General features: G+C 37.3%; 1 protein-coding gene across 1 annotated transcript; it reads left to right on the forward strand.

Annotated features, from left to right (window-relative positions):
* Nucleotides 1-4850: 4850 nt before the first annotated feature.
* LOC109058390 (src kinase-associated phosphoprotein 1-like) lies at nucleotides 4851-24709 on the forward strand. The gene is made up of 11 exons (XM_042767758.1): nucleotides 4851-5532; nucleotides 6299-6404; nucleotides 7090-7115; nucleotides 7345-7461; nucleotides 20169-20249; nucleotides 20325-20408; nucleotides 20504-20628; nucleotides 20741-20804; nucleotides 22230-22487; nucleotides 24228-24272; nucleotides 24358-24709. Exons 1-11 carry the CDS (start codon nucleotides 5493-5495, stop codon nucleotides 24519-24521), a joined length of 1110 nt encoding a protein of 369 aa, XP_042623692.1. The 5' UTR covers nucleotides 4851-5492; the 3' UTR covers nucleotides 24522-24709.
* Nucleotides 24710-25922: the final 1213 nt, after the last annotated feature.

A 25922-nucleotide genomic window follows, 5' to 3' on the forward strand; every position in this document is an offset into this window, starting at 1 on the left:
GTCGGTAATTTTGTGAAATAGTGGAGTGACTGTTTTTAAGATTACATCAGGTAAGATTGGCAAATATTTCAAAAAAGATGCACTGTACATACTGATAAATGATGCCACAGTATTGCATATCACTTTGCTGGCAAAATTCACTTGATAGATTTGATCATTTTGTGAAAAAAATATAGATATTTAAATCTCCCTGCAAGGACAATATATTCATATACCATTCAAAAGTTTAAGGTCAGTAAGATTTTTTTTTTTTTTGAAAGACTATTTCTTTCATTCAGCAAGGATGCATTAAATTGATGAGATTTGAAGAAATGAAATCAGAAATAAAGACATTTATAATATTACAAATGATGTTTATTTCAAATAAATGCTTTTTTAACTTTACGTTCATCTTGAATCCTGAAAAAAGTCCATCCACAACTGTTTTCAACATTGATAATAATAAAAATGTTTCTTAAGCACAAAATCAGCATATTAGAATAATTTATGAAGGATCATGTGACAATGAAGACTGGAGTAATGGCTGCTGAAAACTAAGTGTTACCATCACATGAATAAATTATATTTCACAATATATTAAACTAAAAAAACAACAACAGTTACCTCCAGTACTTAATAAAATGCAATGAGCAAAACAGAAGAAATTTCATATTTAAAATTCAATGACAGAAATCATATTGACAGGTACACCGCCTTTGCTCTCAGGTCACTTTTTAAGGTGATGTTTAGGGCAGATCTGAAGCTTGCAAGGTATATACTCTCCCTGCTGGGTGTGCTTGTCAGAGGGTCTTTTACAAATCAAATGCCTGGCTTGACTTCCTGAGTCTTGTTCAAGTCCCTCTGAAGCATGTCACTCTGCTGGGGTGCATGACCTCAAAGAAATAAAAAGAATACTGTATACACTATTCATGGGCTTGAAACAGGGGTGGGGGGTCATTTTATGTCTTCTTGTCTTTCACAGACATACAGTCAACAAATAAGACAGTGGCCACATGCATAGCCACCTCCTCTCGGTGAAAACAGGAAGAACAGGAAGCCTTCCTCTTGCACTCTCCACACAGACCCGTGTGACCCTCCCCCTCTCGCTCAATCGTATCCATGTCCTCACGAGGGCATATAATCAGTCCACCGCCTTATTAGCTGAGTAACCGAGAGGGAAAGCTTCAAAAACCCTGCAGCACACAAGCTGGGCTGTTGCCAGCAAGCAACCAACAGATATTGGCTTAGGCAGTGTAAAAACAAAAATGTGCAATATTTTTTTATAGAATAACACTGAGTAGATTATGAAAGAGAGAAGTGAAGTTATTGCACCTGCTCAGAAAGGGCGATTTGGAAAATTGCCAGTTACTCTCAAAACCAACACTACAGTGTTTTTGTCATAATTGAATTGACAAATATCCTGCATGTGGTTTTGTTTGTAGAGATCTTAAAGCTTGGCAAAGTGTAACCAGTGCTCCGTCACTCATATGATTTAGAGAGGCAAGTAGTGCGCGCCAGAGGGAGACAAATGAAAGCTGACAGTCATTTTATCAGTAACAGATCTCATGGACTGCCTCCCTGGTCTCGTTTAGAAGGTGGTGAAGGTTGAATATTAGTGGATACTGATACAACCAACCGCCCCCTTCTGAATCTCAAAGGCTCCCAAAGAGTGCAGCATGACACACTGAAGCTACAAAAAAGTATCAAATTTCAGTAATAAAATTAACATAATATTATTTTTGATTCATATATTTCCTTTCCACAGTTAAATCACTTAAGCAATGTGAAAGTTTGTGTTTGTGGATTCATGAGGAAAATATTGACTGTAATTATGTTTAAAAGGGATAGTTCACACAAAAATGAAAGTTCTGTCAATATTTACTCATCTTCATTTTATTCCAAGCCTGTATGACTTTATTTGTTCTTTTCAACACAAAAGAAAAAAAAGAGAATGTTTTAACTTTTTGACCATGCAATGAAAGTCAGTGGAGTCCAAAACAGCATCGGACCCCAGTGATGTTCATTGTGTGGGAAAAAAAAACCCTGAATTTTTTCCCAAAATATATATTTTTTGAATTCCACAGAAAATAAGAAAAGCATGTAGGTTTAGAACAACATAAGGATGACATTTTTTTGAACTAACCCTTTAAGCATATGCAAATGAATAGTTTTCTCTGAAAAATTCTCATTTCAATCTTTTTTGGCTCAGAGTTTCCCAAAACTATCCATTTCATCAATTTCAAATAGACCTATACAATTTATCCATTAGCATAAGAGAAAAACTAATTACTGAATTTATTCTACTCAAGAGCTGTAGTGAAAACCGTTCCTCTAAGTTCACCATGATTGACATGTGGGTGTTGACATACACTGATACCATGGAAACTCTCTGACAAACTGTACTTTCCCCCAATCTAAAAATTTACCACACAGGTCCATAAACACCCACAAAAAAAGCTTCTAAAAGTGCTGCCTGTAAGTGCCTGAAGTGTCTTGGGCATGGAGGTTAATTAGCAGCAAGAAGCTGAGTTCAAAGGGTCAAACCAGCGACAGAGATGAGCCCAAGGCTTTGCACTACCAGAACTGTTTTCATACCATTTAACAGGAAAGGCATTATAAGCCAGTTGATAGTAATTGAATCTCATAATGGAAAAGACGACAAACTCTGAAACTGTTCCAGTGCCTTTATATTGACCCCTGGTCTCTCAAGGGATGTGTGATGTTGGAGTGTGATTTCTGTCAGGTTGAGGGGGGACTCTCAGATGACAGTTCTGCCCCTCCCCCAAGTGAAACGCAAATGAAAAGGAATGCAGAGATAAAAAAGCCTCTGTTCCTAGATAAGGGGACAGAAGAAAGGAGAAGGCGAATGCTAAAAGAGCTCTCTTGGGGAGATGAGAGACGCTGATGGCAGTGTTGGTGGTAAGAGATCATAGCAGGTTCCTCTCATCAGCCCAGGCCTGTGTTTGATACTGGGTCTTTGTCGCTCTTTCAGCTGTTCATTGTTGGGAGGTGTAATCCTGGGCGGATTACAAAGGCAAGATCCTTTCATATGGCTGTGCCCAGCAGGCAGGAGGCAGTGCTCATGCTGGAATGGAGGGCCACGCTCATTCCTCTATCTACATTCACAACGGGGCCATAGCTGCAGGGACAGTGACGCAGGGGTCATTCGGTCATGTCCTCTTCTTGGAATTCTGCTCCCCTTTTTACATTCAGATGTTTTTCTTTCATGATCTCCCTCCAACCTTTACCTGTGCACAACGTCTTACACCTAACTAACTGACAAATACCACAAAATATTGAATATGAGCTCTAACATTTAGAGCCACATTGAATTAAATCTTCCACAGTTTTTATTTTTTTATTTTTTTCAGATTATCGGTGATGCTGTACAGTAGATTTCGCTTTAAACAAACTCCAAACCCTACTAAATAAAACCCAAAGTATTATGTACATAACTCTCCCTGTGTGCCATCGGCAAAAATGGCACCTTAAATTGTGTGGCTTGTTTGTATTTGTTAGTAAAACTACTTTTTCAAACAGCTAGACGGATGATAAAAGGTGGGATTAGAAGGTGGAAAATAGACTTTTACTGAAGGATAAACTAAAGCCAAAGGGGATAAGAAAAAGTGATATTTTATTGACTTGAGTGAGCTCTTTTGAACTGGCCAGAAAGCGACCAAGCAACTGGTAACATCCCACAACACCACACCATCATGGCAACCACTTTTTTCATAGGCAATCATCATAAAAATAAATAAATAAAAAATCTAGTAGGCTGTTAGAATTTGGTCTTCAAGGCAAGGCTTGTGTTAGTTGTTAGTTGTGTTAGGCCTATGTATGTTGTATAAAGGTCCCTATAAGGTAAAAGATTCATTTGATTAGTTTTTTCTCCAAATACATTAAATGACAGGAAAATACACAATAGTACTTTCCTATACACTTGTTTGTCGCAATGCAAAATGAACCATAAAGTCATCATGTGCAATGATGATTTTGATGAAATTAGATCTAACATGCAGGCTAATCATTTTTTTGACTGCACACTTATTTAGCTAATGAGAATCCATTAAATTATCATATATATTTTGAGACAAAAAAAAAAAACTGTTAGGGGATAAAAGCTCCCTTGTTAAAGAGGCCTCCTTAAAATGTAAAAAGTTAAAATATGTTTTTCTTTTAACTATCTTTTTAAAATTCTTTAATTCTTTCTTCTCTTCATTCTTTTTCTTATATATATATATATATATTACCCTAAACGTAATTGAAATAAAATGTCCTTGCTCTGATTAAATTCAGTTATTAATGTAATAACTTTAATGTAAAGATGAGATTGTGCTGCCCCAGTGTGATGCAGTCTTTCGTCTTTCACATGCATTAAGTGCTCTCTCAGCATCAAACTGCTGATCCAGAAACTTTGCAAACAATTGTGAAAGGTAAGCAAAAGATTTTGTGATATGATGCAAATGAACCAGAGAGACTGCACTGCATGAACAAGAGTCATTCAACTGAGGAAGTGTAGGGCAGACCGTGCTGTTATACAAGACAATACAGCTTACAATCAACAGTTTAACCAACAAAAATGAACTGCAGGGCTAAATCTTATCACAATGAAAATATTAAATAATATTAATTAAAATTTGAATGTTTTTTCAGTGTCACGGTTCACCCCGGTAGCGAGGTAGATTATAGTGACAACATCACTCTTTAATACTAATTCATACAGTTCAGATTTATAAAGTACTTTAATTTGTTGCTTACAAATATCAAAGCTACTGGTTGCCATGGGGCAGATGTGCGAAGGGCTGTCCCATTTTAAAAACAGAGTGAAGTCGTAAACATTTGCATAAAATGGTAATATTTCAGTAGACGCACGTGACCCAAGCAACGATCATTTTAGAAAAGAAATGTGTAGGCCTTTACCTCTTTTAAACATTTTGAGTCTTTCAAAGTGGAGATATCTTGGCCACTACTTGCACATTAGACCGCTGATGGTGGAGTCATGATAAGAGAAGTGGTTAGGGCAAATAATGAGATTTTAAAAAAGTGCAGCGTTTTGATCTCGGCCGTTGCTGTCAAATCGTTGCAAACGTCAACACTTAAAGCGATGATATTAAATAGATAACGGTGTAGGCTACTCAATAGTATTTTAACTTGGTGGATGGTGTAAAAATATAACATAATAACATTCAGTATGCTAGTAGCCTAATATTTTTGAAATTATTTCGACATTAATTTAAGCCTGGTTTCATTGTGTCACAAGTAGTTCGCCTTCATCTCTTTAGGCTCGTTTCATTTTTACAACAATGTGCTTCGCACTTCCTCTTCTTCTTCCCTCCTCGAACCGGTTCATGTGTGTGTGGATATCTTTCGATTCCTTTTTTATTTCACATTTTGCATTCATGCTGTGGGATGACAAGTGACCAACAAGTTCATTCAGAATTTATTTGACCTTTAGTCGTTGACATCAGCATATTTTATTAGCCTTTATTTCTGCTGGATTCTTACTCAGAGAGATGGGGACGGTCATTGATGACATCAGACAGCTAATAAAAGGTATTCTCCATTGTTTCATTATTGATTGAATTTTGTGCTCTTTCAATATGCATAAAATAGGCTTTATATGTAGGGCCTGCCTATTTTTGTATGATTGTAGTTGGTCATTTTGTTTTTATTAAGGTAAATTTGACATTTGAAAAATGTGTGAACTTATGACTTAAAAGATTGCTTGTTATTCAATTACATGCTAAATTACTTTTAATGAGAATTCAGAAAACTTTTATTTTTCTTTCCGGAAGAATTGGGAGTGTCTGCAATTGATGCGCTTTCACAAGTTAGAGTTAGTTTTCTAATTCATTGTAAACATACTGTGGTTTAAGCTCTTTAACCTTGACTACAGACTATGATTTCATTAGTTTTATTTTATCTTTTAATTATTTTGCTTTGCTGTGTTTACCCTAGAGTAGCCTAAAACATTTTGTACAAAATGGTAGCCTACTTCATGAATGATGCCATCGTGAGATGTTATCTCTGTTCTGACACACAGACAGAATGACTTATTGTCATTTGCACATTCTGGCTTCCATGGAATTTGCATGAATAGAACAATCCTTTGCATATTCATAACAATCAGATTTTTCTCTTTCCACATGTTAAAATACAACATAAAAGTTTTAACACGTTTACTATGTTAGTTCTGGAGCGAAAACAGTTTACAATGGCATTTTTTTCATTATTGTTTGCTCATATTTGTTTCTTACAAAACAGACTAATGTAACATTACTGAGATGTTTTCTTTTTTATACTTTTTTCATTTTTTCAGACTGTGAGCTGTTTGTTTTTGAGATACTCCATGATGAGAATCTCAGTAATCCTGCTCAAGAGGCCAGGGAAATTCTCCTACGAAATTTTCATATCATCCAAAAGAGGTGAGGGATGTCACAAGTATGATTTATTCATGTGCGACTATTAGAGCTGACACATACTTGTTCCTCCTTGTTTTTACTGCACATTGAATACCACAAAAAGTAAATTTATAGGAGCAAATTTGCAGCTTGAGAATCTGTGCTCCCAGTTGAACTACAAATAAAACACAACAGTTAAACAGACAGGAAGCAAATTGCACAGTTCTTCTATTGTTGTCTTTTTAGAAGCAAGGAGCACAATTACAGCACTTGCCAGCTGGAGTGGTTTTGTGGTTTGCTGTACTGAAACAAGGTGTTTGCAAGGAGAAAAAGCATATTTTTTTCAGCACTGGGTTACATGAATACTTAGCTGTTATTGCATCATTTGCAAACGCTGCAGTGCACTGCTTCACAGATGCATGTGTTTACAGATACCCAAGCTGCTATCAATCTAACGCCTCTTCGATTCTTTTAGAATTTGTAGTACTGTTTTCATTGCAGATCAGAAATGTTTATCCAGACTAAGAAAAACAGTGGAACAATACAAACTATTTTTATGAACCTCGGTTATATCTGATTATAAGCATTATACAGTAATCCTTTTTTATTTATTTTTTTAACATTGCAAAGTCCATTTGGTTAGAAGGTTATTTTATCCATTACAAAATGTTCTTCTCTAAAAGCATTTTTAAATCCTCTTTTTTTGCAGATACCCACAAGAATTCCCCCACAGATGTAAGTGAACAGCTGTTTCATGATTCTAATTAATTGCCCACAGAGATTTCCGTTGCGATTCTGTCTTTCCCGGAACAATGGTTCTTTAGAAAAAAAAAGTCCGTTTTACAAAAATGATTCGATTTCCCTCCCACAGCATTTTCATTTTATGTATGTCTGTCGAATTAACTCAACAAAGTTTCTACTTTTATAAAGGTCTTGCTTTTTTGTTTTTATTTTTTTGTCCTAGTTGAATCCAATCTTGAGGATAGTTCAGATGACAACCGCAGCTCCAGTCTGGGACGCTCTGCCCCCTCAGATGATATGTCAGTGGCCTCTGACTACCAGGAGGAAGGTGCTTCTGAACGTGAGTTCAAGCCACTCTTTGTGCAGATGAGTGTGTTTACTCATATGTCTAATGCATGTAAGCTGTGATAGGTAGAGACAGGAAACTTGTCTAAAGCATCTTAAGCACATTTCTTGTTGTGGGGGTTTCACTGGTAGTGATGAAATACCCCAGTGGAGGTGTTTGGTAACAGATCACCCTCTAGTGGATTCCCACAACTCTGCTGCTGGCATTGAGGAGTGTGTGGAGGGGGAATGGGAGGGTGGTCTTTACCCTCCATACAAAAGAGATGAAGAACTCCCTCTAGTGGCAGGCGAGCTGGATGTTTGGGCATGTGTGCTGCTGAGGTTCTTGGGGTTAAGCTATGGCATGTTTGCTTGTGTTTAACAATGGTGTCTAAATGTTAGCTTTCTTGTCCTTCTGACAGCAAGTATATTTACATGTGTATAGCCTACTACAATTTGAAAAATGCAAACTGGAAAAAAATTAAAAGTTTAAAGAGAGAGAAAAACAGGATGTACTGCAGATTGAAAATGGCTCGTCAAAATCTGTTTTTTTTTTGTTTTTGTTAATTGTTTATTTTACTAATGTGGGCAGTTTGCTGTTGCTTCGGGCCAGATCTGTGACTGATCATCCCCGGCTCCTCTGTAACCAGCTGGTCTTGAAACCCAACCCTGTACCTGAGGGGCGTTTTATCCATTTTCTCGTCTTTATCACTCATCATACAACTGACAGTTTTCTAAGAGGGATCAAAAGCCTGCAGCTTTGCAGAAAAGAGCTAAAAGAAAATAATTAAGGGCCATTCAAGTCAATAGCATTGATCCGTAGCGACCAGCTCAGAGATGATACTGTAATCCTCTCTTTTTTTTGCTAGATTTTTACTTCATAGAACTATTTTCTTCTTTTAACAGTTTTCCAGATTGAACAGAAAAAAAATATCTACACAACTGCCATTTGTGAAAACCATAAATTATTGTTTTTATCTTGAATACGCCGCCTTGTTCACTGACACGAAACTTCTCACCACCCTGGTAAAAATGAATACTCCATCGTTCCATTTATTTTATATGTTGTTTGTAATTTAGCAACAAAAGGGGTCAAACCTGGATGTGCTCTTTTGATTCGCTTCTTTGCCGGAAAAGGCATATAACTCAAAGAAGAGTAACTCGAAGAAGATTCGCATCATGTCGCTCTTTCAATAAAGATAATGACCAGCAAGGGCAAGTGCAGTTCAGGGTTCATGTTTAGTTCACTATTTGGGAATCTCACATCAAACCCTATGAGAGGACATTTGGAATTTGAGCGGGAGAGGATTTCGGAGCATATGAAATTAGAGAGAGGAATGTAATCATGAAGATTAAGATTCAAATGTGCACATTTTCCAGCAATTCGGATTTAGTTTGTTTTCTCATTTGCTTTTTATTCAATAAGGACGCTCCATGCTGAGAGCACCTTTTTTTGCTTAGCTCAAGTGAATGAAAAACAAAATGCATATGTGATATGAATGAGCTGGTGTCCTTGCATGCTGATATTTTCAAATTTACCCTATTGTAGTGGAGGGTAAATATAGTTCAGGCATTCAATGCTTGCACCGTTACTCGCTCCGTGATGTCACATGCTCGCCTGTGTGAGGAAGGGAAATTGACTGTGTCTGCTTGTGCTCGAACCTGACTGGAGGATGAGGCAGCCATTGACTCGTCGATGGGTGGAGTCAGTGTTATTTCATTTAGCCAGTGCTGCTTCCCTGTCTCCAGAGGGAGGTTTGACATTAGATTTGTTATAGCTGACAGGAACAGATGGGTGCTCTATTGTCAGGGCCCCTGTCTGTATGGTAATGTGAACTGAGTTTCACCCGCAGACCGCACGGTTGACCCCACCGTGCCTGCAGCCTCGTCTGGATGACAGCAGCCCTGCAGCTGAGGATGGGAAGCACAGGGAAGAGGGAGCCTCACAGTGGGTTGGATATTTTGCCAGGTCAAGTTTAGGAAATGCAAAAGTTGTAAACAAACAAACAAACAAACAAAAAACATTCTTATCGCTTTGAATGGGCTGAGTAGATATTTGCTTGGGGTGATTGCTAAAATGATAAAAATATTGCACACAAGACTCCAACCCACCAATCATGTCAGTAATAACAAATAGAGCAGAAAAGGTGTATGGTTTGTCAGTCTGACAGGAGTTTGTGTGTGTTTAAGAGGCTAATATCAATGCATGTCCTATCAAAGGCTGCACATGCTCTGGGCTCTTTGTGTGCACTGACTTGATTTATGTTCAGAAACAAAAGCCCCTCTCGTTCCTCTTATCTTACCCCACCACAGCTCTACAGGCAAAGCTGGAGAAGCCAATCAGAAAGGCCAAGGATTCAGAGATAAGTTGTTTCTTTATCGCAAATTAGATCATCAAGATGTAAATTTGATTTCTTTCTCAAGATCTTAGAGCCTCTAAATTAATGGTTGTGTTGGTTAGGAAATTGATTGTTGTAATGAATCTCTGGAGAGTCCAAAAAGAGCTTGCATCAATGAAAAATGAATTTTAGCTTGGCAATTAAGCAACCCTTAGTTTAGCAACCTAAAGTGACCAGCCTAACATGCAAATCTCATTTCCGTCCCCATCACGGTTACTGTCAAGGATCTCAGCAGAGCTCTCTCCTGCAGCCTCATCTTGTCAAATTTATCCTAATGCAGTGGCATGTGGCCACACCGAGGTCGAGGTGAAGTCATGTGATCATAAACACCTTAATTGACCTGTGTCTGAGTCGTTTTCAGCTGGTATTCATCCACGTAGCCTCTTAACTTTATACATTTACTGTGAGTGCTTCTTCCTCCCCTACAGTAAACTTTTGACCCCTGGGTCTTATTCTGGTCATTTCGTGACCTGTCTGAACTCTGTCTAGGGCAACTGAGTCTACATTATTGACCTCAGCTGCTATAGCAACAGCACAGTTCAAATAAAGTTTCACTGGCTCGGACAGTATTTGGATCACAGTTTTCAACCCCCCCCCCCAAAGCTTCCATCCATTCTACTAGTAATCCTACATTAATTTCCTCCAATCGCGATTAATATTCTAATGCGGTTTTGTGCAGTTAGAAAGAGTAAAGTATATGGCAATGGCAGGCTTCATAGGGCACGTTAAATGACTTTGGCAAAGATGACACCATCTTTCCTCTGCGCTGTCGTTTTCCCATCCTCTGTTTCCCTTTGCATTAATTAATTGAAATTCACACATATTAGACGCGAGCATCCTCAGTGCATCGCTGCTTCTGCTATACGGGTTCAAAAGTTCACTTCACTCTCAGAAGGCTATGGTGCTGTAGAAAATGCTGATATTTGCTCTTGCTCCATCTCTCGCTCATTTGTAATTTCACTGTTTCACCCAAACACGCTCTCACTTTGCCTCCTGCCCAGTATACTGATCATTCAGAAGAGATTTTCAACTGTTAATGTCATATCATTGTCAGTCTATTCATTGTGCAATGATGAGTCAACAGAGCGTACATCACTATATTCATCATGCATTTTCTTTCATTGGTTAGGAAAATATTGCTTCTGTGTTTGATATAATATGTCTCGGTCTAGTAAAAGTTAGCGTGGGTGAGGAGAGGAAGTTTTTCATGATTTGCATGGGATGAAATAAGCAGAATAGGAAGTCACAACCTTGAGTGTCTAATCTTCTTTGCAGCCTGTCAGTATTGCAGACAAATGGCGAAACGATTCAATGCTGTGGGTTCAGCTAGAGGTTAGCCTTCCCAGGTACCTCCATCTCTCTCTCTCTTTCTCTCTCTCCTCTCTCTCCCTTACCCATCTTGCAAATGAGAATTAGATTTTTCTCTCCACTGGATTCCATTTCTGGAGATTGATGAAGTTTCGATGCAAGGCCCAGGTGGCCTGATGCTTTCATTGGGAAACAAATGAAAGCGTGTGTAGGTGTGTCCGCCTGTACACCCACAGGGAAGGAGTCCCGTTCAGATGTCTTCTATGTGTCTTTTTTAGTTTTAGCTAAATATAGATTTGCTCTTGGCAACCGGTCTTTTGCATTCTTAATATTTACAAATGATTGTGTTTTACAAGGGCATCTGTGGAGTGTTTTTCTGCTAGAAATGAACATTAGCTTTTTTTTTTGTCTTTATATTTACTGACATAATCCATTTGACGTTTCTGACTCTTTGAGGTCTGTTCTACAGCAGAATTTGGAATGTTTTCATATCTGACCAGACGAACTGTTTTTCCATGAAATGTCTTTCTGCCCTATGATTTGTCAGCCTGTGTAGGTATAATTTATCTGTCCAAAATGGAAAATATTATGCTAATTGCCTAATTTACCATATGTTTTAAATTGAGTGTTGAAACATGTAATAATCATAAAAGCGTTTTCCTCCCATATGGTTCTGAATTTGAGTAAGGAGCTCCACGAGTGAGAGGCTATATTTAAGTTTGGGAGATTTCTGGTCTGGTCATGCACATTACTGCAGTGTGTGTGTGTGATAGAACACAACCATTGGTAACCACTGAACCAAATCATTTTCATAATGACCGTCAGGGCCATGATATGACAGATTCTAATGTACAACAGAAAAAATCCTCTTGATGTTATCACAAGATGAGGATTTTTCCGAAAAGCGAATTTTGTTACAACAATGCCTGGCTGCAGTCCATAAGCATCTTGAGCCAATAAAAACACTTCAAGTTAACTTATCCTGCTCTCCTAAATTTTAAAGAGCAGCATAAGATGGAAATTTGTCTCCAGATTTGTGTTGTGTATATAATAAATTATTTAAAATTAAGCACAAGTTTTATTTTTATAAAGAGGACATTGCTCATATATGGCTGGATTAAGATTACAGATGTGTAACTGTTGGCTCTTGTAGTTCTACCCTTTAACAGCTGAAGCCTTTGAAGTTTCTATTTATTTACTTAAGGACACGCGCGGGTCTTTACGTGCTGCACCTATATAGGCAATACTGCGCGTGCTGCTCCACAAAGACAACATTTACAGGCAAATTACTATAAAGGTATTTAGAACATTTTTCGAATGTGAATTGTAAGTTTTGGTTATTGAATATTATTCTGATATGTACACGGGCCTATACCCATTGAAACAGCTTATTTAACTCTAAACGAATTTCTCAAAAATAAGAGAATTCGAAAATCATATAGGCTAGGCCTAAAAATATAACATTCGGAAAAGGTATAGTAAATGTAGGCTATTTTTTAAATTAGCCTGTTATGTGGAAACAAAAGTTGTTTAACAGAGCAATAGTTATAAAGAATGCAGTAAATAACGTCACTGATGTTTTTTTTTTTTTCTGGCATAAAATTAATTATTTTGAGAACCTAAATTCTCAATTTATGTGTAATAATATATAGCATTTAATTTAGCCTAATATGGGCCTATATGCTATGTAGGCTATTTATCAATGGATTAGCCTATTTAATTCGATTTACATACTGAAATAAAATAATAGGCTATTTTGTGATGTCTGATTTTTGCACAGGTCGAAACATTCCCGGTGATCAGTAGAATTGAATATAACACGATCTTGAGTTAAAGTTTATTGATTGTTTATGGTAGAATGAATGATTAAATTAAAAATCGTTTTAATGTGAACGTGTCTACAATAGTTATAGGCCTACCAAAAATAAATACAACTAGGGATTTGTTAAAACCTGAAAAAAAAATCGATATATATCATACAAGCCATAAACACACTAAATATAAACATTTGTGAGAAACAGAAATGTTAGAAGACTACCTACTGTTAGGATGTCGTTTAATTAGGCTATTATTTTTTTATTTGTTGTCATCTTATGTTGGATTCTGTTTTTACGTTTGCCATCCTTATTTTAGATTGAATAATTTTAGAACAGTCTAAGTTCAGGTTTCTTCAGAGAACACCATTCACTTTCACTTAACACGCGCCACCTGGTGGACTTTTTAATCTTTTGCCATTTTCCCAAAACTAAAGCAATTCTGCTGATATTTACACGTTTTATAAATACTAAACTACACTTTTAGGCTATCGCTTAGTAGGCTAATATCGAATCTTTTTCTGAAAAGCGAATCTGATGATTTTCTCTCACTCATTCTCAGTTAAATAAACCAGACCCACAATAGCAGTTTTCTGGAGTTTATCAGACGGTCATAAATACCTGTGTGGCACACATGAATGTGAGCGCTAACAAACACGTCAAACTTTACGACCGTGCTGCATTCCTCGTGTGATCGATGCTCGATATCATGCATCTTGATTTGCCGTCCACAGACAGTCGACACGTGTCCGCTGGCATATTTCATCGCTCTTGTATCAAAACTGTTCAAAGAGAAAATAACGAACAAACAGATAAGAGACGTAAAACTGCGCAATTGTCCAATAGTAGGCTATTCTATACAGACTTTTATGATTTTGTTATTTTTTACCGTCGAAATGATCATCTGGACTTATGTAATTCAAAATGAATAAATCGATAGCTGCAATAGGGAGATCAGGAAGTATTATAAAATATTTTAATTTAACATTAATGTCAAGTACAGGAAAAGATGGATTTTTATTTTATTTTATTATTGTTATGCTACACAAGTAATATTTACATTTTATTTAGCATATAAAATTGGAAACAAATGTAGAAGAAATGCAAAAAAACAGTGATGCAGTTGTAACAAAACAGGCAGTGTGATAAATGTAGCCTGTTGTCCTATTCTGTGCAGTCTTTGTGGGTCCAGTTGAAATAGGCGAGTGTAAAGTTACAAACCATTCTGGTTAGCCATGATATTTATATATTTTTATATAGGCCTATTTTTTAAACATATAGACAAAAAGCTGTGTGTGATATTATATTTTAAATGAAACAAAGTTACCTGCTGATATGATACCAGTTTTGTTATTTAGCATCAATAAATCATTGGAGTTGTAAGAAATTATACTTCCTTACCTATTTTTTATTTTTTTTGTCCTGTAAATCCCTTATATTTGTACAGACTTACAACTTGCACTGTCACCTCAGGAGGGTGGTGGGCATATCATTTAGCACTGAAGTTACTCTCTAATTGGTTAAACTGATGTTTTTATAATTCATTCCGAAATACAACACTCCCCATCTCAACCCTCTTTTCTTCTCTTATAGGAATGTCTTATAGGACTTTTTTCCCCACATTTAAAACATTCGCTTGTGACAGTGTGTCTTGTAAATGGATCCAAAATGATATTGAATGGCTAACAGATACAGCAGCTGCAATGGAATGCTATATTGAAAAAGAATTAAATAAAAACAATTGCTTTCCTGATTTATACACTCCAAAACATTTAATGCCACAATGTTGTCTAATGTAAATAGTTTAATTAAAACCTTTAATCTGTTTTTATCTTAATTTTGTTAAATACAAAGGTATTAGATGAAGATCTGTATATCCAGTAATTTTTAGTTTAGTAAAAAAAAATCCTTTTATATATTTTTTAAAACTTTTTGTAGCATTTATTATATATAAAAAAAGAAAATAGGAACCTGCTCATAATTCTTGTTGAAATAAACACAAACTCTTTTTTATTGTATATTCATGTCTAGTTAGTTGTTTTCTTTGTGAATTGGCTATAGCCGACAGCACCGAATTCCAAGCTTTCTCATGCCTCAGCTCCAATATTTTAAGTATATTTCCACATCTCGGCAAACTCATTTTTCTTCGCAGCCGTGTGTGATGATGACACTGCTTGCGAGTCATATCTCCTCTGGCTGTCGCACCACAGTCCCCCTCTCTGCCATCTCAGGATTATAGTATTTGCAGTTAAACTTTTGAATGGATGTCATAATATATGGGGGTAAAATTTATAGAGCTCCGGTCTCTCAGCGGAGGACCCCCTTTGCTTTCCCTGCTCATTGCCAGACTATAAATTTTCCTCTTGTACGGTGCAGCTCGCCAGTAAAGGAACAATGTTGTGGCACTAAAGCATGCTAAATGGTTTCCCACATCATGTGTGAAGCCCACGATTTCGCTTTTAAACAGAGGCTGGCTAAAGGTCCATCCTGGAATCTTGTAAACAATAAGTAATACTGCAAAACTGTTCAGGGGCTGCATGATTTCAGGTCTCATGTTGTGAATAACAGATCCTTTTCATTCAAATCGAATCAGTTCTTGTTAAGGACAATTTAGAGAGGTGATGTTCAATTGAGCCATTCACCTAGGGATCTCTCGCTCTCAGTCTTTTGCTCCCCCTCCCTAATGCCATTCCCTCTTTTTTTTCTCACCCTCCTAATGTTTGCTATGTGCAGGCATCGCACAGAAGCCACTGCCTTTGCTTTTAATGAGGAAAAATGTGTCAATTTGTTGTTCTCTGTATGCAGTTTGTGTATTGGAGTGCTGTACAGAGGGGTTAAGGATGCTCAGAGTGCTCCTTTTTTCTAATCAAGTGCTGTACAGGAGAGCGCAGTAATTCCGGTCTCTCCATCTCTCCCTGATCAGCATTCCTCCCCTGCCTCTCCCGTCAGCCCCCCAGGGACCCTCGTGCCTTCTGTTTCACCTCATCTCTGAGGTTCATGCCGAGGTCAGCCGCAGGCCCGTGTGTCCCGTGCACACGCCGTGTAACTAGAAGACATGGATAGGGCATTGATCTGATGCAGATTTCTTGCACTGTTTATACAGTATGCTGTATATGCAGGCATCTTCATGTTTTTTGGCTTATTGCTTAATATAGTTTTCTTTCATTTATCAGTATTGTATATGTGTATATGTTTAATGTACATGCTAATAACTTAATAAAACACTTAAATATCATCAAAAATAATATTAATTTTCATACTGTACATTAAAAAAATTGTGTGTTCTTTTAAAATTTATTTAGACAAAATTTATTTAGACAAATTAGTATAAAATTTTAAAATCAGCCAGTTAACGGATATCAGCCACAATATGAAAATAATTATCCGCTTATCTTTATTGAGAATTCAGTGTATCCCTATTTGTAAAATGTGGTTCATTATAACAGAATGCTTCAGTATGCAAATGTGATCACATGATTGGTTAGTAATTTTTCATGGACTCATTTAGCCAATAGTGTAAATATGTTAGTGGTCTTGAATTTTGTGAATCTACAGTAAATCATTGCATTGTGTCGCAGGGTTGCATTCGGTAATGTCAAGGTATACCTGTAATGAAGTCATGCAATCTTCCCTAGATATTTAATAATTTGATCTATTATGTGCATTTGAATAATTAAAATGCCATAAACAGATATACAGAGAAGAGAGAGACTTGCAAAAACACTATATTTAATGGAACATTTTGGGTATCTGACATTTGTCATTTTAAGAAATGTAAGAAAACATACTTAAATGTATAAAAAAAATAAATTTAGCCTCATTTATGTCATTGACGGACCTTTGCATCTGTCACAGCTGACTGTTCCCTGTCATTGACTCATAGCCACTCAGCTGTGATGCTATTTAATGGTGTTTTACATTAACTTCCCCGGATCATTACAGCATCAATCAGATTTTTATAGTTGGATCACCTGCTGTGCTCATAACATCACCTCTGAGCGCAGTATTATGCATGTTGGTGAGGATATAAAAATATCCACAGAGCCCAGCTTTATTATCCGATATGAATACCTGATATGAGCTTATGATTAACAGTAATTAATTAAATAGTATATGAGGTTGTTTGTTCGGCACTCACTTGAGACTTGCAGCTCTCGCTGTCAAATTTTTCGATGTCATTGTTACAAAAGGATTTTCTGAAGAAGGAGTCTGGAGGGGTAAACACAGCAGCCCATTGGTGGTGGCAGGCAGTGTGCTGCGGAGTGATAGGAGTAGTGTGACCTGGAGCTGTGCCTACCTCAATGTTGCAGAAGAAGGGGGAGGGAGGCTGGGCCAGCCATGTCTTGGTTCTCCTGTATCCCGCCGAGCTCCACTCGTGGCATCAGTCCCCGCTTTCCTGCTGCTGTGGCACTGATGAACGTCCCTCTGCGTGGCACGCTCAATGCCTCACTCCACCAATCTCGTCCTGCCACATCGCAGAGGCCGTGCCATGCATCACCACAAAGCGTCTAAGCAGCCGCGGAGAGCGCCTGGAGGAAAGTCATTAGCTTTGTGTCGCTCCCTTTCTCCTCTCCCCACATCTCCTCGTTTTTGTGTGCCTCTTGTCATGAGTTACTGACAAAAATCAAGCTTGGAATTGGACGTTTACTTAGTGAAAACTAAGTATATAAGTACTCTGATGTATGCTTTTCTTTTGATACATTTTGATGCTCCATTTTTTTCCTTTGAATACTTCATAATAATTGATGTCGGTAACGAACAACATGAGAAAACAAAATAAATGAAGTTGGAAAAGGCCTAGCAGCACAAAGCCTCTGAGAATGATGGTGATGTAACACACTGAAATATTCATAAACATCCACAGCGCGTTTAAAAGGAAATGATTGGCTTTATGCTAATTAAGGAGGGAGAATGCAAGGGCTGAGAATTAAGAAACCTCACTGCTCTGAATAATTAAAAATGCAATTTATAGGCGAAATGAAAATCCTCAAGACCGGTGCTACGTGCATTTTTTATGTCACTTTAATTGTTAACCAGAGGTAAATGATTTTGTTTATGATGGTTTCAAATGTGCATGTTTTTAAAAACATGTAGAATCTAAGAGAACGGACAATGTAAAAACAGGCAGGAATATAATATAGTTCGGGCTCTTGATTTTTTCCCCCCTTGCATTTTTTGGCAGCTTTTTGTCCTCTGTGGCTTTAAATATATCAAGCTCTGATTGGTTTGAAGGAAATGGCTGAAGTTAAATGTTGCGTTTGTTCGGCCAATCAGAATCTTCGGTTTCCTTGGAGACAGTTCAGAATAGAAAAACATGCCATTTCTGTAGGTGAAATGTTTGGTTACACTGCTACCCTGTGGAAGATTCACGAATATAGTGACTGGCTAGAAACGCCCACTGTTTGGTTTCCTCAGAAAGGCAGGTCGTAGGTTGTGAAGAATGACTGAACACAAATTCACCATTCACCATTGCTTAAGTCTCTGACCGCACCATAGGGTCAGACAGCATAGCCTGAGGAAGAAGGTTGTCAGTAGGTGTGTGAAGATTAGAGACACGGTTAATTGTACGCCAATCTCACATTTCTTCTGTTTATTCTGTTTCTTCTGAACTATTACTGGGGCTTGACCTTTTAGATAAATGAAAAGAGGGGGATGTGGATGGATGAGGGGAGTAAAAGGCGTCGGGACGAAAGCACACAAAGAGAAAAATGAACAGAGAAGTGGCTGGACCGAGGCCTCCGTTTTTTTTGATGATACATCAACTTACCCTTGACAAACAGTGTGTAGTTCAGTTGTATTTATGACGACGTAGATGTGACCGTGTGTACGGAAAAGGCTCATGTGTGTTTGTGAATGTGAGTGAGGGTCAAAGGGCTCCTCTGCAAGATGGTCATCTGTCTGATAAACTAGACACATAGCATGGCGGGCTACAGAGCTCAGTGGTGATGTCACACAGGCTGGGTGTGTTTGATGAGCTGAGTCTTATTTATAGAGGTATTAGACTCTCCAAGCTGTTATATCCATTGCACACATCACAGCTGCGTTTATCATTGTTCTTTTGACATTTTTTTTCCCAATGACAAGTTCAAGACAGCCCTCTTGAGACGACTGCACAGTTGACTGCATTACACTGTCTGTTTTATGCAATCGAATTGCAGCCTTAGCTCAAAGAGAAGAGATACCACAGAGATCAACATCAGCGTGCAGGGAAGGAAGCATCTGCTCGTGTCTAAATGAGTTTTAAATAAGTCTGGTAGCATGCCCAGAGGCCCACCTGTCGCCTACGCTCTCTTTTAGCTCTTGAGGTTTGAAGTTGCTGGATCGCAAGGGTGAGGATTTGTGTCTCGCTTCCCTGTTTGCAGCAAATTGTTCGCCTGCGCTGCCACTCTAATATGCCCTAGAAAACATGCTAAAAATAGGTGCGTGGGTGCAGATTAAAGTGCAGCAAGCCCTGCAACATATTTTGATATATTCTTATTACAGTTGTCATCATATTAGCAGTCCCATCAGGGGCCTGGGATAATTTTTTATGGGTGGGCCCCCTCTTCCCTAAACCTAGACCACCTTATAATGACAGGTAAAAATCGTCATTTTAGGGGTGCAAAAGCTCAAGGGTACATGTTTGTGCATCATCTACACCTCTCTCTCTCTCTCTCTCTCTCTCTCTCTCTATATATATATATATATATATATCAAAAGTTTGGGGTCAGTAAAATTTTATTTTTAAAGAAATGACTTCTCTAATTAAGCAAAGATTCATTAAATTGACCAGAAGTGACAGTAAATACTTAAACTGTTTAAAAACAGTTTTTTTTTTACTTTCTAAAGCACCAAATCAGCATATTAGAATGATTTCTGAAGGATCATGTCACACTGAAGACTGCAGTAACAGCCACTGAAAATTCAGCTGTGCCAATAGAAAACAGTTATTTATAACTTTAACAATATTTCACAAAAGTACTGTTTTTTACTATATTTTTCAAATAATTCAGCCTTGGTGAGCATAAGTCAAAATAAGTCTGTTGAAAAAATCTTATTGAACACAACATTTTGAATGGTTGTATGTTTTTATATATAAATTATTAGTTTTAAGCATAAGTGTTCTATTCCATGTTAGAGTAAATGTGTTACTCATTTTATATTTCTTATGTGTCACATTACCACATTATTTCACATGATTTCCCTTGATTTCTGATATACAGTTTTTGAAGAGATCCCTCTGGTGGCTCCACAGGACCTGAGTAACATTCTAAAGCAAGGCTACCTGGAGAAAAAAAGACGTGGTAGGAATCTTTGAAATCATAGCATCAAAAGTCACATAAAATCCACAAGCATTTCTAATCTTTGTCTTTTTTCAGATCACAGTTTCTTCAGCATGGAATGGCAAAAGCGATGGTGTGTTCTGAACAACACCATATTTTATTACTTCGGGAGTGAGAAAGGTGAGTCCCACCCCATTTAAGCATGTATACAAGTCTTTTCATGAACTTCAAAGACAGAGATATTGAGAAACTTGGATTTTGTCTTCTAAATTCAGACAAGCAGCAGAAGGGCTCTTTTTATATCAATGGCTACAGTGCAGAGCTCGTGCCCAGCTTACGCAAGGACTCCAAGAAGAATTCATGCTTCGAGATGAGTGCTCCTGGAAGACGTTCTTACCAGGTTCAACACACTCACATTGCTGATTTCTGTAGCTGTGTTCAGTTATCTTGCTGTCATTACAATGAAGAATGAGAATAGCCTCCAAATCAACGATGATAGTTTCTCTTTGCAGTTCACTGCCAGCGGTCCCCGTGAGGCCAGGGAATGGGTGGACCAGATCAATTTTGTTCTTAAGGGTATGTGAGATATGAAATACATTTTTATTAGAATACATAACATATATTATGCTGAATGCATCTGACTTGATCCAAGCACCATGGTGATCATCTTGAGGTGAAAAGGGCAGTTTTTTATATATATAAAAAAAGGCATACCAATAACTTTCTTTCTGGCTCAGCCAATAAGATAGGGTCTAGACCTCCTCATGCAGCACGTCACTGAGCTTCTGAGTCCAACGTGCTTCAGGCTGCCTCCTCTTCCCCGTAGCACAGCGCTCTTTACAGGAAATTGATTGGGATTTGCCCGGTCATCCTTTAGGTGCATCGATCTGGTCCTGCTTGGCATTGAGGCAGTGAGGATATGATAGCCTGTGTTACAGAGCTCAGTCACCTGCAATCAGGCCCTCACTTCATCTGAGACAGATCTGAGGCAACCTCGCCACTCTAAAGTGGGCTCAATGCGGCCCTCTGATTTGCGGGAAGTAATGGACACTCCTGAGATAGTTTTCTCCCACCCCACCCCCCTTCGCACATGTACATACAGCCAAATGGCACAAGTGTCATTTAGTATTAGCACTGTAATAAATGTCAAATTTAACACTTCTTTTTTTTTCTCCAGATTTCTGCACAGTTACATTTCTGGTATTATTTTTTATAAACTCTTCAAAGCTACAACGAGGACCAAAAATGTTGGAACACAATGAAACAAACAATATTTTAATGATTTTGGATTTTAAAAAAAGTTTAATTATTTCAATATTTGATTTTTTTTTACTCTTTATGTACCACTTATTGACAAAGCAAATTTGTGACACTGAGTATTCTCAAATCGTGCTGGATCACATGATCATCAGTGCAAATGTGTAGAGTTAATGTGAAAAATCAGGAAGAAAAGGCTATGAAAATATGAAAATCATGTTATTAATTCAGCTTTTCATTTAAATTAAATTATGCTGGTAATGTAATTTGTAATAAAGAGCATTAAATTAGAAAATTGCAAAATAGTCACTAGTGGTCTCAGACTTTTGGGAACCAACCGAGTGTAGATCGGCTATTTGTCTGCTGTCGTTTTCATTATTAGGTGTTAATGTTTGCGTTTATGGTTTCTCTCCATTATCTGGAGGGTGACATGTGACACTGGAGGAAAATTCAGCTTTGCCATCATAGGAATACATTACATTTAAAAATATATTCAATTGAAAACAGTTATTTTAACTTGTAATACTATTTCACAATATTACTGTTTTTACTGAATTTTTGATTACAATAGAAGCATTTTCACTAGTGGTCTCAGACTTTTGAGATATCACATGTAGATTGTTTAACTTAATCAGAATGAGATTTACTGCCAAGTATGTTTGCATGAACAAGGAATGCATATAATTTGTGTGCTGTCATTTTCTTTATTTAGGTGTTAATGTTTGTTTTATGGCTTCTCTCCAGATCTGAGCTCTAACTTCATCCCCTTTGACGATGATGAGGAAGAGGAGGCGGAAGAAGAGGAAGAGACATATGATGACATCGAACGAGCTACCACACCACCACCACCACGTCCTGGGCCAGCATCTGCTCCAGTTACAACCCCGAGTCTGGGACAAACCCCCCAAAGCAGCCACAAGGAATGGAATGAACGAGCAGGGACTCAAGAAGATGAAGAAGAAGATGAAGAGGATGAAGAGGACATTTATGAAGTGCTTCCAGGTACAGAAAAACAAAACAATGTATCTCATTGATTGGCCCTTTTAACACAGCAGAGTTAAATATTGGATTATCCTGATAGCTAAACTTACACAACTGTGAATTTGTTTACCCTGATCGCTATCTTAAAACACTGACATCAGTTTTTGATGGGATTTTGGAGCAAAGTAACTGAGGTTGTCACCATCAACCCTACAGTGTTGAACACCATCAATAAGAGCAAATACATCAAGATCCGGTCACCCAAAGTGACAGCAGGACCCTCGGAGGACTTAATGAGTTCTCTGAGGAGAAATATATCACTCTGGAGTGCTGTCATTTTCACCTTACTTTGCCATGTGTGCTGGGCAGCTGAGCTGGCCACATATGGCGGATCGAGTGACCACCTCTCTCACTTTTCTGTCCTTCATTCATCTCTCTCTCATTTTCTTATGCCTCTCAGATTTTCAGTTTGGAAAAGTGCTGAGCAGGTCTTTTATGACATTGTCTCATATATTAACTAATCTGTTAAGAAAATAATGTGTATGTAATTGTGTATGCAACCGTTCATATGTTTGTGGTCAGTAAGATTAAAAAAAAAAACAATTATACTTGTATTCACCAAGGATGCATTAAAATATTTGAAAATGACTGTAAAGACATTTATATGGTCATAAAAAATGTCCTTTTTAAATAAATGCTGTGCTTTTAGACTTTCTTTTCATGAAAGAATCCTGAAAAAATATATCATGGTTTCCACAAAAATATTAACGTTAATAACAAGAAGAAATATTTCCTCCCCACCAAATTAGCATATTAGAATGATTTCTGAAGGATTATGTGACGCTAAAGATTAAAGTAATGGCTGCTGAAAATTTAGCTTTGCCATCACAGGAATGAATTTTATTTTATAATATTTTAAAATAGAAAATGGTTATTATTAATTGTTATAATATTTCACAATACTACAGTTTTACTGTATTTTTGATCAAATGATTGAAGCCTTGGTGAGCATAAGAGACTTCTTTCAAAAACATTTTGACCACAAACATTAGAATGGTAGTGTATATATATCTGTATTCCTCATTAATGCTTCAGCATTATCCCGGAAATTAATCAGAAAATTAGATTTTAACTGCCAAATGTTTTAGATTCAGAATGCACATGTCAGTTTACGCTTTGAAATAGCTTATTTTGATCTCTCAATTGTTATTATTTTTTTTTTATTAAGGTTAGTGCAACAGATTCCAATACATTTTAGATATAAGTTTTGCACTTGCGCAAATGGTAAAAGGCTACTTTAGCTTTACAGGTTTTTTTCCTCATGCTGTTCCTGGAAGCTCAGGGCAAGCTTGTGCTGTGGGAAGTATAGGGTTGCTGGTCGGTGGTTTTATCGGCAGGCTGACAGCGTGAGGATGGATGTGGGAGACAGAAAGCTGGGCTATCACTGTCACCTCATAGACCTAGAGGTGCCACGCCCAGAATCAATGCCTGTCTGCCTGAAACACACTAGCCATCTAACCCGGCCTGGCACCTCCCCTATAAATCAAACAGGAGCTAGCTGTTCTGCCATCACTGCAGATATTGTTTAATATACTTATGAAAGTTCAGAGGTATACAAAGTTGTTCCAGAAGTTGAATTTGCAAGGAAGATGTAGCATTATAGCTGCAGTAGACTGGTGCCAAAAGATTAATGAATATTTAAAGCTTAGCAGCAGTACTTGTCCTGTATTTCTATAACCTTTGACCCGCTGTCTTTTTCAGATGATGAAAATACTGACAATGCTGAAGAGTGGAGTGAAAAGACTGGTAAGTAGATTGTGTGCATAGATAGAGAGATTCTATAAATTGACAAAAAAAATATAATTTTTTTATCTCTGTGTTTTAAATAAAGCGTCTTCGGATTATGCTAATTATTACCAAGGCTTGTGGGACTGCGAAGCTGATAGACCCGATGAGTTGGCCTTCCAGAGGGGAGATGTCATCTACATCCTCAGCAAGGTCTGTGTTTGTTCACTCAATCTCTCAAATAAACACACACACATACACACACACTGATTTGTTAGTTGAAGCACTCTTCATGTATTTTGATTTTCTTTTTTCTTATCTCGCTCTATCCATCTCCTCACTAATGATGAATAATATGCAGCTGGCCATAAGATGAGTCATATCGGTCAATACTCACTGACTTTCTCTTAGCAGCTATTCATTTACTGTATTCTAAATGACAAAGCTGGGATGGTCTTCACTCAGTCAGTACATTCTTATTGCAGCATTATAAAAAGAAGGTCTCAGCCAAAATATAATGAATCAGGATTTGTGGCTTCTATTTCTAGTACTGCTTTTTTCTGTTGATTATTCTGTTTCAATCACACAATTTAAGAAATGAATAGCATCAGCAACACATCAGCTTTGTATCAAAGCAGATTCATTTATAATGACTTTTCTTACAGATATCCAAGAGAATTACAGGCAACAGATTAAACCTGTAGCATGTCATATTGACATAATAGAAAACTCCTTGTACATCTGTGGTCTGTAGACCACTGCAATACTGTGTTCACAGAGGCACATTTTCAATAATATGCTCTTGATTCATTGCTGTAGTTGTGTCTTGGAAAATTGAGTGATCAGCCAAGCATACCACTTTATTTGGTGTATTCGGTTTAATCCATATATTTTTGTGTCCTACAAATGGGATGTTAGCAGGAACACATAGTGTAGTTGTTTCTAAAAGATACACCACTGAAAGAATCAATGTGTTTTAATTTTGCCTTTAACTGAGCTCAGTGTTAGCTTAAAGGGATAGTTCGTCCAAAATGAAAACACTGTTGTCATTGTTGTTCCAAACCTGTATGACCTTCTTTCTTCTTTGTAACACACACAAAAATATATTTATATCTTACTGTTTTTTTTTTTTTTTTTTTGTGTGTGTGTGTGTGTTCTGCAGTAAGGATTTATTTCTTCTGTTGAATACAGAGAAAATATTTTGAAGAATGTTGGTAACCAAACTGGTAGCCATTGACTTCCATAGTATTTATTTTCCATACTATGGCAGTCAGTTTGGTTACTGACATTCTTCAAAATATCTTCTTTTGTATTTAACAGGAGAAATATACTCATACAGGTTTGGAACTTGAAAGTGAGTAAATGTAGACAGAACTTTAGTTTTTGGGTGAACAATTCTTTTAAGTTAAAGAAGGAATTCTACCATTAATTTTGGCACTCTTGATATTCATATAACACACACATATGACAGCTTATGAACCCTAAATCAGAATTAAATAACTATCAGATTCAGTTATTCAAAAAACAGTGAATATATATTACATCCGCTGTATTTGGTTATCATAACCCGGTAAGGATGCGCATGGGTCATTTGTTTTTATCTCATGCCATATTTCTAATTTGTGTAAACAATGATTCTAACCATCTCAGATAGCTGGAGCATGTCTCTGA

The sequence above is a fragment of the Cyprinus carpio genome, chromosome A12, assembly GCF_018340385.1.
Source record: "Cyprinus carpio isolate SPL01 chromosome A12, ASM1834038v1, whole genome shotgun sequence".
In the NCBI taxonomy this organism is placed as follows: Eukaryota; Metazoa; Chordata; class Actinopteri; order Cypriniformes; family Cyprinidae; genus Cyprinus; species Cyprinus carpio.